We start from the raw sequence: 15,632 nt of genomic DNA on the forward strand, positions 1-15,632 counted from the left end.
AGACTCAATGCTCACTTCATATGTGGACAGTCACATCCTGTTAATGATGAGGAGCCAATTATACCAGGCTCCGTCTGGAAGGGGAACGAGTCTGTCATGTTTCACTCTGAGGTGTGTGGTAAAAGTGAAATCATTGGTATATTACTCTGTCAGTCAGTAACCTTCCAGGCCCTTCTTTCTCCCAGACACACTGACTTTTGTGCCCTTGACTCTAATAATCCCTCTCTCGCTGTGTGAAATATCTTTTCATGCCTGCACTGATGATCATAATGGTTTTCTGTCTGAGCTGCAGACTAGTGATTGGCCCCAATTACTGCATGAACCCGAGGCTTCAAATCATCCTATCTATGCAAGGTGAGACGTGTAATGGCAAAAATCTATTTAGGCCTGGTTTCCATCCCCTGCCTGTATGAGCCTCAATAAATCACACTTAATGCACGTTTAAAATCGCAGGGAAACCACTGCCAGATGTTCTTCATTACTTGCCTCTATTTTACAGTTTTTTATGTACAGCCTATACAGTACGAGTTCTGCTTCCAAACTTGTAATATATTCATTTCTGCAATTCACATGCACAACTCCCACATTTCCTATTCATTTTGATTATAGAACTGCCCGGCTCTCTGCTTTTAATACTCTACTGACTACTTTTAATGAATGAGAAAACCCTGGTCAAATGCAAAACAGTGCCTTTATTGTTGCTCAGTGTAGGAGGATAGTTCATGGCTGTCATGTCACTTCAGTAGGTATTTCCACAATTTCTAGTCTTAGAGCGACGCACTTTTCTGGACCCAGGTGCACCCTACGGTCTCTGGGGTCAGATGTAGAGAGAGACAGATTGACTCCAGCATCTCTCCCTGTAAAAGCAGACCTCAGCCATCCAAATTAGCGGTTGGTTTGCCTCACAGCATTCATCATTCCTGCTCCACTTTCAGCTTAGCTCGCCTGCAGTTTTTCACTGAGATACTCCCACTTACTCTTCTAATGCTCGCTCTCGTCTTTGCGCACCCTATTGGTTTTGTTCTCTTTTCCGTTTCTCTTCCATGCTGCTCCTTTTGTTATGTTTCCTCTGTCAGCCCATGCTTCCATTTCTGTACCATCCTTTTCTTGATCTCTTCCCGTGTGGAAACTGTTTTTGCTTCTCCACTATTGCTACAAACACATTTCTATCAACTTTTATCTCTGGATTCCTTCCTTCCCTCTTTGCCCTCCATCCATCCCTGCCTGTCTCTGTCAGGCTGACCCTTCCTCAGTAACAGTAATGGAGTGGTTAAGGACAGGATAAAAAAAAACCCAAGTGAATAAATGTTTCTATAATGTTGTCAAACTGTTGGTGTGCTATGGTGGACCCCTGCGGTGCCTAACTTGGCATACCCCCCCCACTTCTTAGTACAGTAACACACAGCAACACTGTGCCATATCTGTCTCTGAGAGACAGCAGATTATGCGCGTTCTACAAGGACCATTGCTGTGAGTTTCTTACTAAGCTGATGTGGGGAAGATGCCGTCAAAGCCCCCAGTGAGTCTGAGAGGCCTGCAGTCTGGTAGATTTGGTGAGCATGTGTGTGGGAGAAATAAATGAAATGATCTGTTAAAAGAAAAGACAGCTAAGTTGATGTCCACACTAATCTGGATTCATTTAAAAATCCATCCCATTCTCTCTATTTTTGTATTAAAGATTGTCCATGGTTGAAACATTTGAATGCGCTGCAATGTAAAGAAACCTTTCCCTTTTCTGTCTCTCTCTGCTCACTCATTATTGTCAGGGCTGCAACAATTGTTTATTTAAGGCATTATCTATCAACTTGTGGATTACATTTTTTTGATAATGAACACCCCTACATTACATGTCTTGTTCCTCTTGTGAAAAATGTAAGGATTTTTGATTTACAATCATTTTTGCTAAATAAAATCAACACATTCTCACATTGAGGATGCAACAGCCAGTATTTGATCCCATTTTAGCATTCATTGCTTGAAAAATGTCTTATTGTTTATCAATGAAGAAAATCTTTTTCTGTCGAGTGACTGATGGATTAATAATTCAGCTCTAAACATATTATTAAGGCAGGGGCATAGTACATATATCATAACTTACTATAGTACAGTGTGCAGTTATTTACTTTTGTGTGTGTGTGTGTGTGTGTGTGTGTGTGTGTGTGTGTGTGTGTGTGTGTGTGTGTGTGTGTGTGTGTGTGTGTGTGTGTGTGTGTGTGTGTGTGTGTGTGTGTGTGTGTGTGTGTGTGTGTGTGTGTGTGTGTGTGTGTGTGTGTGTGTGTGTGTGTGTGTGTGTGTGTGTGTGTGTGTGTGTGTGTGAGACACTCGTAAGTCCTCTTAGGCCCATTCACAATTTGTCATGTCACACACACCCCAAGGAGAGGGAACTTTTTAGACAGAAATGTTGTCAGATGGGAATGCGTCTTGTTGTTCCAATAAGACATGACTTGCTTGTCACTCCTCACAAACCCACTCTCACACACATGCTTTGGGCATATGGCTATGTGTGTGTGTGAGTGTTGCCGTTAATCGGGCCAGTTTATCAGTTCCCGATGTGACTCATCATTTTACAGCTTTGCTGGGTGTAATACAAATGCACACTTAGCTTATCTTGAGATGTTTGAGGCATTACATTTGTGTAAAAACTTAACCAAATGACAGAGTTTAATCAAAGCACGTATTTATCCTAAGATACGGTCTCTGGTTTTAGCTTTCTAAGGTTGTGATAGTTTGGACATCTGATAATAAGTACTGCCAGATATCCCATATTATGGGCCAAACATGCTGTATCAATCAATAAATCGATCAACCAATCAACCAATCATTACCTTCAACTGCATTCAAACATCTCACTGCCCCCACCCCTGAAACTTTTGTACAAGCCAGAAACAGCTTCATATATTAACTTGTTATTTATTTTGCGAGTCACGTTCAATATCCACCAGAAAGATTCAGAAGGTATCAGAGAAGTTAATGGTTAATTATAAATCCTGCCTATACATTTAGTTCTAGCTTACCTAGTCCTTTAATCTTTATTAATCTGCACCTATATTAATCTAAAAATCCATTGCCTACAAAGCAGCGTGTTGTGGGAGGATTTGTAGTTTTTTTCTTTTGAGACATATTGGCAGCTTAATATAAAAATAAGGCTGCGATAACACAAACAACAACACATTTGTGTCAACCCACATATGTATATATCAATTATAAAACGGCCCTCCTCTCTAATGTGGAACTATAGTTTGTTGCTCTTCTCATTGTCAGTCTGACAAAGCAATAAGGAATTTGGTTGGATAATGTTATGTCCAAGCATATCTCACTTCCCTGACAGGCAGGAGATCTCAATACAGTGGGGCAAAAAAGTATTTAGTCAGCCACCAATTGTGCAAGTTCTCCCATTTAAAAAGATGAGAGAGGCCTGTAATTTTCATCATAGGTACACTTCAACTATGAGAGACAGAATGGGGGAAACAATCCAGGAAATCACATTGTAGGATTTTTAATGAATTAATTGGTAAATTCCTCGGTAAAATAAGTATTTGGTCACCTACAAACAAGCAAGATTTCTGGCTCTCACAGACCTGTAACTTCTTCTTTAAGAGGCTCCTCTGTCCTGCACTCGTTACCTGTATTAATGGCACCTTTTTGAACTCGTTATCAGTATAAAAGACACCTGTCCACAACCTCAAACAGTCATATTCCAAACTCCACTATGGCTAAGACCAAAGAGCTCAAAGGAGACCAGAGACAAAATTGTAGACCTGCACCAGGCTGGGAAAACTGAATCTGCAATAGGTAAGCAGCTTGGTGTGAAGAAATCAACTGTGGGAGCAATTATTAGAAAATGAAAGACATACAAGACCACTGCTAATCTCCCTCGATCTGGGGCTCCACGCAAGATCTCAGCCGAGGGGTCAAAATGATCACAAGAACAGTGAGCAAAAATCCCAGAACCACACGGGGGGACCTAGTGAATGACCTGCAGAGAGCTGGGACCAAAGTAACAGAGGCTACCATCAGTAACACACTACGCCGCCAGGGACTTAAATCCTGCAGTTCCAGACGTGTCCCCCTGCTTAAGCCAGTACATGTCCAGGCCCGTCTGAAGTTTGCTAGAGGGCATTTGGATGATCCAGAAGAGGATTGGGAGAATGTCATATGGTCAGATGAAACCAAAATAGAACTTTTTGGTAAAAACTCAACTCGTCGTGTTTGGAGGAGAAAGAATGCAGAGTTGCATCCAAAGAACACCATACCTACTGTGAAGCATGGGGGTGGAAACATCATGCTTTGGGGCTGTTTTTCTGCAAAGGGACAACATTTGAAAATAAATTCTTTAAAAATCCTACAATGTGATTTTCTGGATTTTTTTTCTCATTTTGACTCTCATAGTTGAGGTATACCTATGATAAAAATTACAAGCCTCTCTCATCTTTTTAAATGGGAGAACTTGCACAATTGGTGGCTGACTAAATACTTTTTTGCCCCACTGTATATGTCTTGATTGTGATGCACCACCCTTGTGAGTGGGTCACTGCTCCACCCTGCCCTCCAGTCCTGTTGGCATCCAGCTGTCCGCTCAGCCAATCAGCCGATGAGGCCAGACAGGCGCTGTTAGCTCAGTCAAGTGTATCCATTCACCCCAAAGCCACCCCTTGGCCTCTGCATGCTTACCCCTATCAACCACCACTGCACCGTTTCCCAAGGTCAGCATGTCCTGTGTGTTTTTGTGTGTGTGAGCAAGATCAGAGATGTGGGAGGGGCAGTAGACAAGGGAAGATGGTGTGTTATGAGATAGATGGCTAGAATTGATGGAGGGTAGAAGAAAGAAATAACAAGGGACATGTGTGTGTACTGTATGTGTGCATTTGTTCACGTGGGAGGGTGTCAGGATGTGTGTGGGATGGGGGTAAAAGTGGGTCATGGTGTGGTCCGTGTGTGAAGCACCAGGAGCGTCATATTGACCCCCAGGGCTTGCTGTCTGCCTCTTCTCTTTCTCACTCTCTCACACACACACACTTACACACATACATACACACATCCAGACATCTCTGCCATTGCCCTCATATATCATCTACCAGGGCTTTACCAGGGCTTAACCAGAGGGAAATCAGAGAGCGCATGGATCTGTTTCTTTGGTCTGGAAAATCTGCACATCTCACTCCCTCAGATACTTAGTTTTAGTTTAAGCAGTCTAGGGAATTGACTGAACGGATTCTTGGAGAGTGGTGCCGAAACATATGGGAAATGAAATCAACATTTGATTGAGAATCGTTGTACGGCGAAGACAGGCTGTACCATCAACCATGTCCATTCAGTCTTTTTGGCTTGTTCCTAGTTCAATCTGCTGGTAGAGCTTAAATGCTACTCTTCAATATGGAAAGATATAACGCACAGAGTGTATGTATAGCAGCCGAGGGAATGTCAGAGAAAGTTTAGCAACGTATAAGCATGTCGGTTTGAAATGGAAAATCTGATTCTGTAGCCTCAGTGATAGCACTTACAGTTTATATACCTATCATCGTGAGAGAGTTAAAGGAGTCTGTATGAAAGCTTTATAGTGCTTGGAAAGCAGAGTCTCCAGAGTTTTTTTCCTACATGAATATACAAGATCTGACTGCAGTGAACTTCCATGAACTGCCAGGAATACCCGAGCTGGATCAGTGAGAACTAGAACGTCTAAGCACTCTCCTGGCAGCAAGGAAACAAATCTGTTTGCAGAGTAATCCCCGCGGGAGCCCCATAGTGCTAGAAAGCAAGGTTGCTGTTTCATTTTAGATTGCAATCACATCAACACAAGTCTTTAATTATTTCGATCACAGTGCCAAATACTGAGAGGAACGTGTTACTGTAAGCCTTTGGAAATGAACTGTTTTACACATGGAGCCTTAATGCAGCTCAGAAGTTGAAATGTATGCATGACATAGTGTATTTTTCTGTATAATAACATATTCTTTGCATTCTATAGCGAGTGCGTTCATTTTGATGCTTCTTTAATGTATTACAAATAGAACATGGTTGATGTTTTGTAAATAAACAGTCAAACAAATTGTTGTCACGTTGACCTCTAACAGGTATGCTGCAAACACAGCTCTTCTTAAATGTAGGAAAACACATCTTCCTTGTTGTTGGTCCTTTTCAACATCCTGAAGAGAGTTCATCTTTCGGCCTCATCTGTCAAGAAGATGTTCAGCAACTGAGGACACTTATTTTAAAATAGAGGGGGAATAATGAAAAGCAGAAAGGTCTGAATGTAATATTGGCTAAGAAAGAGGTTAAGGAGAATAAGAAATGTTTGATATTCAGGAAAGACAGGAAAGTGGTGACAACTATGTTTTTTTCTGCAAATGATAAGAGGAAAGAGGATGAAAGTAGTTAAAGTGAGTGGGTGTTACATATGGCTAAGAGATGGGAGAGGGGGTAAAATATATAGTTACAGTCATATTGGGAAAATGAGAATAGAATAGATTGTAGATAAATGAGGCTTAGGGGGAAAGGGAGTAAAAGAGAATATGGTAGTTTTAGGGTGTTGTGATAAAATACCAGGTATGTGCATGCTGATAGTCGCTCAACCGCGCTATAAGTATTACACCTTCATCCCTTCTACCGTCCCACTGTGTCTGTGGCTTCCATTTTTACACCGTGGTGTCTCCAGTAAAGTACTGTTATTTGAAAGAACTCTAAAAACATCTTTACTCCCTACAGGTTACATCTTTGGAAACTTATTTCTCAAAATCCTGCTCTGTCCTCAGTTGACTAGATAATTTAATCCTACACATTACTCTGCTTTTTGAGAACTTTTCCTCTGAATTCTAGGAACACATGCTTTCATCGGCAAGAAAACACATAGTAGAGTCCATTTCTGTGTTATCCTCTTACTTTATTCTAAATAATTAAGTCTATATTATTATAGCATGCTGCTTGATTTTAATATTGAGCCAAATAAATCTTACTTTGTGTTGCATGCAGTTTAAAGTAGCAGCAAAATATGATCTTATTCTCCTTCTTTAGAGAGAGTGATCACACTTATCCTTGCTCAAGTCAAGGAGATGGAGATGATCCCCATTAGAATCGGAGGATAAGACCCTCTTTATTAGTCACATACATGCACACACAGTGAAATTGGTCCTCTGCATTTAACCCATCCTAGCTATTGTGCACCGCCCGGGGAGCAATGGGGAGGGGGGATTGGAGGTGTCCGGTGCCTTGCTCAAGGGCACCACAGCAGGGCATAGGAGGTGAACTGGGACCTCTCCAAGTAGCAGTCCACTTTCCATATTTTTTTCAAGTCTGTTCGGGGACTTGAACCGGCAACCCTACGATTCCCAGTCCAAGCCCCTACTGACTGAGCCACTGCATTACTAGGGTCTCTGGTCTTAACTGACATTGGGCTAACAGTTATAAATACAGAAGAACAATCACATATACTCACATTTACAACCACAAGTCTCCAATTCCTATATCATGCATGCCACATTTCCAGAGACAGGACATACACACCTTTCACACAGCGAGGCCACAGCTAGCAGGTGGTGCCTAACCTTTCTTGTGAGGTCACGATGCTAACCTCTGCTACACTGCGCCACCTCTGATTTTAGATACCATAAAGACCATTGTTGTTTTCTCAACTCAAATATACCAATAGTGTGAAAGATGAATACTCCAATTCCTGTTTTTCAAGCATTGAGTCCCTTGAAAAACGGCTATGAGTTTCCTTTCAATGGCTTGGCAAATGCAAGCTTCTGCAGCCTGACTTCCTTCTTGAGAATCGATAGCCCCTGATCCTCTGGTCATGTAAGGCCAGGTTCAGGTATGAAAACTGTCACACGTATTCTACATTTACCTTGGCTGTTCACACTTGATATCACTTACCGTCTACGTTATTGATTTTGATACCCACATCCCCTGCATTATAAACAGGTATACAAAAACAAACATGCTGTCAGACCCTAGCTGAAAAAAGACAGGCTTTTAAAATGATCAAAGGAGCAACACGAAGAAAATGGTTTCCGTTATATTTGTTTTCAAAATCCAAATATGTATCTTTTTCGTATTTAAGATGAAATACAGTTGCAAAGTTTACAGTTTCAGTTGCACTTCTGATGAGAATGTTGTACGTTGTTTTGTACGGTTTATATAAATAGAGAAATATTTTTCAGTCATAAATTTGTCCGCAGCTCATTCTGTTAAAAAAAAAAAAAATGTTGTGAACTTAAGATCGTATCGATTCGTGAGTTGAGTGTATCGTTACATCCCTAATATTCACACACATTTTTGGGAAATTTGTAAATAATACGGTTTAATGAATACACTTTGAGGAAAACGGATAATGAAGAATTTGTTTTTCTATTACAGAAAAACAACTGAGTAGATTTTACAGTAGACGGTTCACATTTGCAAATTGGCACATCTGCATAGACTGGATAGGGTGTTCTGGGAAATTGCTTTATTCCCATTTGGTCTGTTATTGTTTGTGTTTGTCTGCTCTCTGACCCTGCAGCTGAGCCTCCTCTCTCATTCTCTGTGGGGGGGCTGCACACACCTGTGGGTAGATGGGAAACCAACATAATGTGCAAACACAGCACAATACATCATATTCTAGCATTTTTGAAAGTAAATATTTATACATTTTTAAACCACCTCAACAAGCAAGAGCACTAAAATGTAAGTTTTTTTCCTGATGTAACGACAGTCAGAGCAGAGCAGGGTACGCTCACACACGTCTCTCTTTCCAGCTGCTTTCTTCCCCGTCCTCCCTCTTTATCCGCCCTATGTTTTCTCTTTCATCTCCACCACTCTGTTTTCTTTCTTTTTCTACATTTCTTTTTGTCGCTCTGTCTCCATTGCTCATTTTTGCTCACAATGTTGGTCATCCTTAAATCCCATTTTGGTATAGGCTATCACCTGCCTCCACTCCACCCTCATTTTTCCCTTTTTATCCCCCTCTCACTTTCTTACGCATTGCTTTAATCCTTTTATACTCTGTTCTTATGTACACAAGCCACCATCTGATCCTCGCTCTCACTCTTTCTTTCTTTTCTCACTCTTTCCATCCTTACTTATTTGATGCATGCACCTGCTCCCAGAACCCTTCCTCCTCGTCTCCTGAGGGAGTAGTGGGATTGAAATGTGTTATGCATGACCTTGTGTTTATTGTTACACAAACACACACACTGACCCCAGGTGTTGCCTTGTCCAATATCCAAGTCCCTCTTGTATGATTTGGTTGCGGGGTGAATTTAGGGTGAATATTACACACACATACACACAGAAACAAACACAGAAGTGAACCTCACAGATTAGATTTTGTCATGTGGGACAGTTGTGGGGATTTTTTTGGTACAAATTCACTCAGATACACTTTCACACACACACACACACACACACACACACACACACACACACACACACACACACACACACACACACACACAGACACACACACACACACACACACACAGTGGTAGAGGTAATTTTGCGTTTGTGTACAGTGGGGTCAACTGTTTTTGGAATCCCTTATTGGAGAAACTCTTGAACATACACACAGAAAAAACAATTTATCTGGGGGTCAGCTGTTGTGGTCAAATGGAAAATATTCTCTTTATTGGATAAAATATCAAACAGGCTTTTCATCTGTGCCCTGCAGATTGAGTGAAATCGTGTCATTATTACACTGACGAGTGAGTGTGTGTCAGAGAGAAACTGGAGGTAAAGGTACACCGAGTGCAAATGTACCACTAACGCTACTAAAAGAACTACAATTCAAGATAATCAGAAAAAACATACGAGGAACTGCTATTATAACATTTAACCTTATGAGGTAGTTTGAGGTCTTACAATGGAATTGATCGATATTCAGTGAATAAAGAGACCACATTTCAGCTAACTAACCTTAATATTACACAAATACCGGTAACGTCACCATTTATCCAGCCAATTGGAATTGATTAGCTGGATAACCAATTAAGTACCAGTTCTCCATACCCATCCCGTACTAAAGTCAGAATTGTTTTTTGACCCTCATGCAGAATGTTCATCAGCCTTTTCTTCACACTCCCTTGAAAGCTAGGAATTCCAGACAGTTTGCAGGTGTACTGCAGGGCACGCACGCATGCACGCACCCATCCATCCATCCTTCTCCAGGTTGCTTGTCTTACCCTCTGGGCCTGTTGTTCATCAGATAAAAGATTAGTCAACAGTTTTTGTGCACATTCTGTTCTAACAACTTCTCTCATAATTGCCTGATGGCCTTGATTTGCAAAACATAACCAAATCCCTTCCCCTGCCATTGGCTGCATCTCCGAAACGATGCAAATTTTATGCAAATTTCTCTTCCCAGAGAGTTCCCAATAGTTTCATTCCTTTCTGGGGCAGACATTTCAGTGCAAGTAAATGCTGAGTCATTAAAGGTTTGCCCTAGGCTGCTTCCCCACACTGATGGAAAGATGAACAGAAAAACACAAACTTTGGAGCCCATAATATTAACTTAACATATCCCTAAAAGGATATCTACTCAAGCCTCTGAGTGGCTTAAGGCGGTCCTTTTTAACAGCTTCGTTTTCCACTGCCGTATGCATACGTTTTATTCACGACTAAATTGCACAATATTTTTTCAACATGTGAACATATCTGGCTTTTAGTAAATATAAATTGTGTGTCTTCTATATTCAGAGTCATTGTTAAGAACATCATTACCACTGATGTCGCATGAGTGGTTGCTTATGTGCTAGGACTATGCATTATGTTTTGGAATATAGCAGTTGTTACTCGGTAAATGTAAAATGAGATCAAAGTTCACTCAGAATTAGCTGCTGTGACCGAGGGTGGGACAGCCATTGTCAGTGCAGTTTGTAAACTGTTATTATTTAGCATAAGGATTTTCCTGGAGGAATAATAGAAGTAGTGTGTTGTGGAAACTGTGGAGATTTCTTTACATTTAAGGCTCATACATGTTAGTCTTTACTCGCCCCCCCACACACACAAAAAAAAGAAGAAAAACCCCACTCAACTCCCTTATTGGCTCAAATTGCTCTATGCCTTTACCCAACAGTTGTAAACTATTTTAAGCAAAGATGATCGTCCACAGGAGGCCCTTACCACAACTGCTGCCCCCAGGGACATGACTGTGACACACGTGATGCTGAACTACTTAATTCAAAAGAGTTAGACATGCTTTAAAACACACACCTTAAACAAGCTGAAACTTTGAGCTGTTGAGCTTGGCTTTTGTCATCTGTACATTGTGTTTGTGAAACTCACTGGCAGTAGTAGGGACAACAGTCCGAACGTGCGGTTGCCACCAGTGGGACTGTAACAGATCATCCCATTCCACATGCAGGAGTTTAATTATATGAACCCTTACCCACTAGCTGTGGATAGACCGCTGTACTGATACAGTGTGTATCTGCTGTGCTGATCTCATGCTCCATCCAGAACAGCTGCTGCCATTGTCCCTTTAACTGGAATGGCCACGAGGTTAAAAGACACACATACCAGAAAATGAGTCATTAGTGAGCCTTTGGACAGAGTCCATAGCTTGCTTCAGTGATGAAAATCATGGGAGCAAGAGTTAGTTGTGCAACACGTGTCGTGGGCAAGTGCAGTTACAGGGGAGGGTCCCCCTAATTATGGAATCATTATTTTATATAATAATCAGTACCCAACACTTGTTTGAAAAAGACAAAAAAGCTAAGATGTCCTTTGCTGTTATTATGAAATAGCCATTTGCTTACTTTATAATACTTACCTTTATACATACTACTTTTAGTCATAAATCTGTGTATTCATATATAAATAGTTGTCAGTTGATGCACATACACTGCCTGGCCAAAAAAAAAGGTCCCACTATAACATTTGTTGGACCGCCTTTAGCTTTGATTACGGCACACATTCGCTGTGGCATCGTTTCCACAAGCTTCTGCAATGTCACAACATTTATTTCGGTTTATTTTTCGCCAAGATCTTGTATTGATGACGGGAGATTCGGACCACTGCGCAAAGTTTTCTCCAACCCATCCCAAAGATTCTCAGTCGGGTTCAGGTCTGGACTCTGTGGGGGCCAATCCATGTGTGAAAAAGATGTCTCATGCTCCCTGAACCTCCTCACAATTTCAGCCCGATGGATCCTGGCATTGTCATCTTGGAACATGCCCGTGCCATCAGGGAAGAACATATCCATTGATGGAATAACCTGGTCATTCACTATATTCAGGTAGTCAGCTGACCTCATTCTTTGGGCACATTGCTGAACTTAGACCAGACCAACTGCAGCAAGGCCAGATCATCGCACTGCCCCCAAAGGCTTGTGACCTTTTTTTTGGCCGGGCAGTGTATCAAGCCCCGGAAAAAATTAAGAGACCACTCCACATTGTTCTTAAATCTTTATCTCTCCATGTATGGCAGCCATTCCAGTGTCTGTTGAATTCCAACACAGAGAAATGTTGTCAGTAGTTTATAGAATACAATAAAAATAAATAGAAATAATGTAACTCAAATACATACCTATAAATAATGAAACCGGAGAAACTGATAATGCTGAAGTGCTCTCTTAACTTTTTCCAAAGCTTCAAATATGAGCCACTTCATTTGAAAGTTAACCTGAGCAGAATCCCTAGAGCAAAAATAAACCTAAAAAACAAAGAAATATAAACCGGCTCTTTCTGGTTTAACTGTTCTCTGTAGTTATTTTTTTCCTTTGTGTGTGTGTGTGTGTGTGTGTGTGTGTGTGTGTGTGTGTGTGTGTGTGTGTGTGTGTGTGTGTGTGTGTGTGTGTGTGTGTGTGTGTGTGTGTGTGTGTGTGTGTGTGTGTGTGTGTGTGTGTGTGTGTGTGTGTGTGTGTGTGTGTGTGTGTGTGTGTGTGTGTGTGTGTGTGTGTGTGTGTGTGTGTGTGTGTGTGTGTGTGTGTGTGTGTGTGTGTGTGTGTGTGTGTGTGATGGAGCACTTGTGATTGTTGGTCTGGAAAGCCTCCCTCAGGACAGAGAGGAGACATCAACCACACAGCTGTGACCACTCCCACTAGTATTTATGTGTGTGTGTGTATTGTGGTTGCCTAGACAAATAAAGGTAGGCACGTTGGACACCCTCTGCCTGAACTAGTTCTCTATTCGTCTCTGTCTTTCTCGTATTGTCACGTCCCCAAGAAGAAAGGACGAGTCCCCGCAAAACACAAAGGCCCAAACAAACAGACCCAGAGCCGGCACATGATTCATGATCTCCCAGTGTGACTCACTGCTTTACAAGACCTGCAGCGGTGCACTAATTATGGGACTTCATCAACTCACGCTTACTGTCTGATACAATCAGCAAACTCCCCTCAAAGCATTACTGTTTTTTACTTTTCTGCAGATGAAGTGCTTTCTAGATCTGGCCAAACGTTCTAAAACACAATTCAATCCTCTGAATTCAAAGTTGTGAAAAGACTTCTTCTCCGCATAGACTTTTGACCTGTCGGCCTCTTCTGCGTTATTTCAATCTCTTGGCACACTGGTGTTAAAAAATCTAATAATTTGAACTTTTCAAAATTACAGACTCTCATTTTATTTTCCAAGTGGTACACTTTCACACTGCAATAGATAATTAATTTTCACACGTATTATCCTGAATGTGCTTCTAACATATTCATGGTTCAGTCAAACATCTCATAACTGCTGTTGTCTTTGGTCTGAATATTGTATGTGTTTGTGTGTGTGCAAATTACTTTTAAAGACTTAGGAATCGAGCAGCGTTTACCTGAGGCGAGGTGTGGTTAATAATCTCTGCATCCTGGACCTGCTGTCTGTGTGTTTTTGGTGTGTATCACACCAACTGTAGGAAACTCAAGAGTGGGGTGTGTGTATGCTTGACTGCAGCAAGGAAGTGGATTCTAAGTGAAATATCTGGTTCAGTGTGGCGTAAAGGAGCAAGGTTCTACCTCCCCACCACCGCCATGCCATACCCCCGATTATCTGTCTGTGTGTGTGACAGCTTTCCTCGCAGTGCCATGCAAAGCCTACCACCATTGCCTGGAGCTGCAGCCGGGCTTAACCTCACACAGCTGCGTGTGGTCGAATGGACGCATGTGTAAATGACCTTTTAGTTTAAGGAACAGGTCAAATGTGAGAAATAGGCTCTTTTTTTTTTTTTGTATTCACAACATAGATGGTTTCTAATAACTATTTTAGTTTCTCCTAATTTCGGCCACAGCCTATAGATATGCATTTCATTATCCAGCATGCTCACCTTGTTGTATAAAAGACATGTCCAGCAGCAGCGGAAATAGCTCAGTCAGTAGGGACTTGGCCTTGCAACTGAACGGATGCTGGTTCAAGTCTCGATCGGACCAATAGGAAGCCTTGAGCCAGGCACCGAACTCCCTACTATAACTATAAACAGAGTAGGGGATCAATAATAAAGGTTCATCTTAATCTTAGATCTTTTTCCAAACTAATGAAACAACTTATCAACTGTTAACTTTCAAAACTTTATTAAGACAGCAGATTAAGCACTTTTTGCTATAAAATTAGCTATAATTAAAATAAAGTAATAAAGTAATATAGAAAAATAAACAAAGCCGAATGAACACACAGAAATATTACATTGAACCTTAAAATGTTGCCCTCTGAAATAAAGCCAGCACACAACATCTTGTCTTGATCATCTACAACTCAGAGACACATACGATACGTGAGAACATTTTGGTGTGACTCGATGAGGACATAATGTCCCGCTGCCTCTGCAGACACAAAGGAACTATACCAGAAACCCACTCAGTCGCTTCAGTTTTTTTCAGTTTCCCTGTGCTTTGTTGAATATGTTGTTTTACGATTATTATGTGACATTTTTCCTTGGTATGATCTCAGCATTCTAGTGATTATGTCATGAAAAACTAAAAATATACTTTCTGTCCCTCTATAGATGACCCAACAGACGCAGACCTGTGGGTGCTCAACAGCTGTACCGTGAAAAACCCAGCAGAGGACCACTTCAGGAACTCAATCAGGTAATAACTCAACTGTTTCTACATGCACACTGTCTCCCGTTGAAAACGCACCATGTAGTTTGGTAAAATATATTTTTACGGACTTGTTTGATTGTCTTGTTCAATTAGAAGTAATAGATACAAAAACAAACAAAACATCCTGAATTCTCTTAATGTACCCTTTTCATTTCTTGACCTTCCCCTTGAAGACCACACGTTATAGTGTAGGTTGTATGAGATGAGATGTGTTAAACACGTAAGATTACAATTTATAATTTAGAGGAATAGAGGGATTTTGGTTTGAGAAAAACCTGACTTTTTCTTCACCACAACACCAAGTGAAGCCAAGTTATACTTTCCTCATGCAGACCTGTGTTGGCTTTTTGTTTGTGTGTACAGTACATGTTTTCAGCGTGTTGCTTGATGTCAATTTTCTACGCTCGCACGCACGCGCACGCGCGCACGCACGCACACACGCACGCACACACACACTTGCACAAAGGGAGGGCGACTTAGCGGGAGCAATACATATTTGCATAAACACAGAGAAATTAAGATGGAAACTGTTTTGCATTTTGATTAACTTAAACCCATCAGGGGCACACACACCTGGCGTCCGTGTGCATTTGTGCGAGGGAGTAAGAACGAAGTCACTGGGTGTAAAAATTCATGTTTTTAT

At 41.3% G+C, this 15,632-nt stretch overlaps 1 protein-coding gene across 2 annotated transcripts in view; it reads left to right on the plus strand.

Moving 5' to 3' along the window:
- cdkal1 (CDK5 regulatory subunit associated protein 1-like 1) overlaps positions 1 to 15,632 on the plus strand; it is a 202,282-nt gene that overhangs the window by 18,064 nt on the left and 168,586 nt on the right. For both annotated transcript variants that reach the window (XM_063880271.1, XM_063880270.1), the window contains exon 4: positions 14,890 to 14,974. In XM_063880271.1, coding sequence (XP_063736341.1) covers positions 14,890 to 14,974 — 85 coding nt within the window. The remainder of the gene's footprint in view (positions 1 to 14,889; positions 14,975 to 15,632) is intronic.

This window comes from Eleginops maclovinus, chromosome 3 (assembly GCF_036324505.1).
Source record: "Eleginops maclovinus isolate JMC-PN-2008 ecotype Puerto Natales chromosome 3, JC_Emac_rtc_rv5, whole genome shotgun sequence".
In the NCBI taxonomy this organism is placed as follows: domain Eukaryota; kingdom Metazoa; phylum Chordata; class Actinopteri; order Perciformes; family Eleginopidae; genus Eleginops; species Eleginops maclovinus.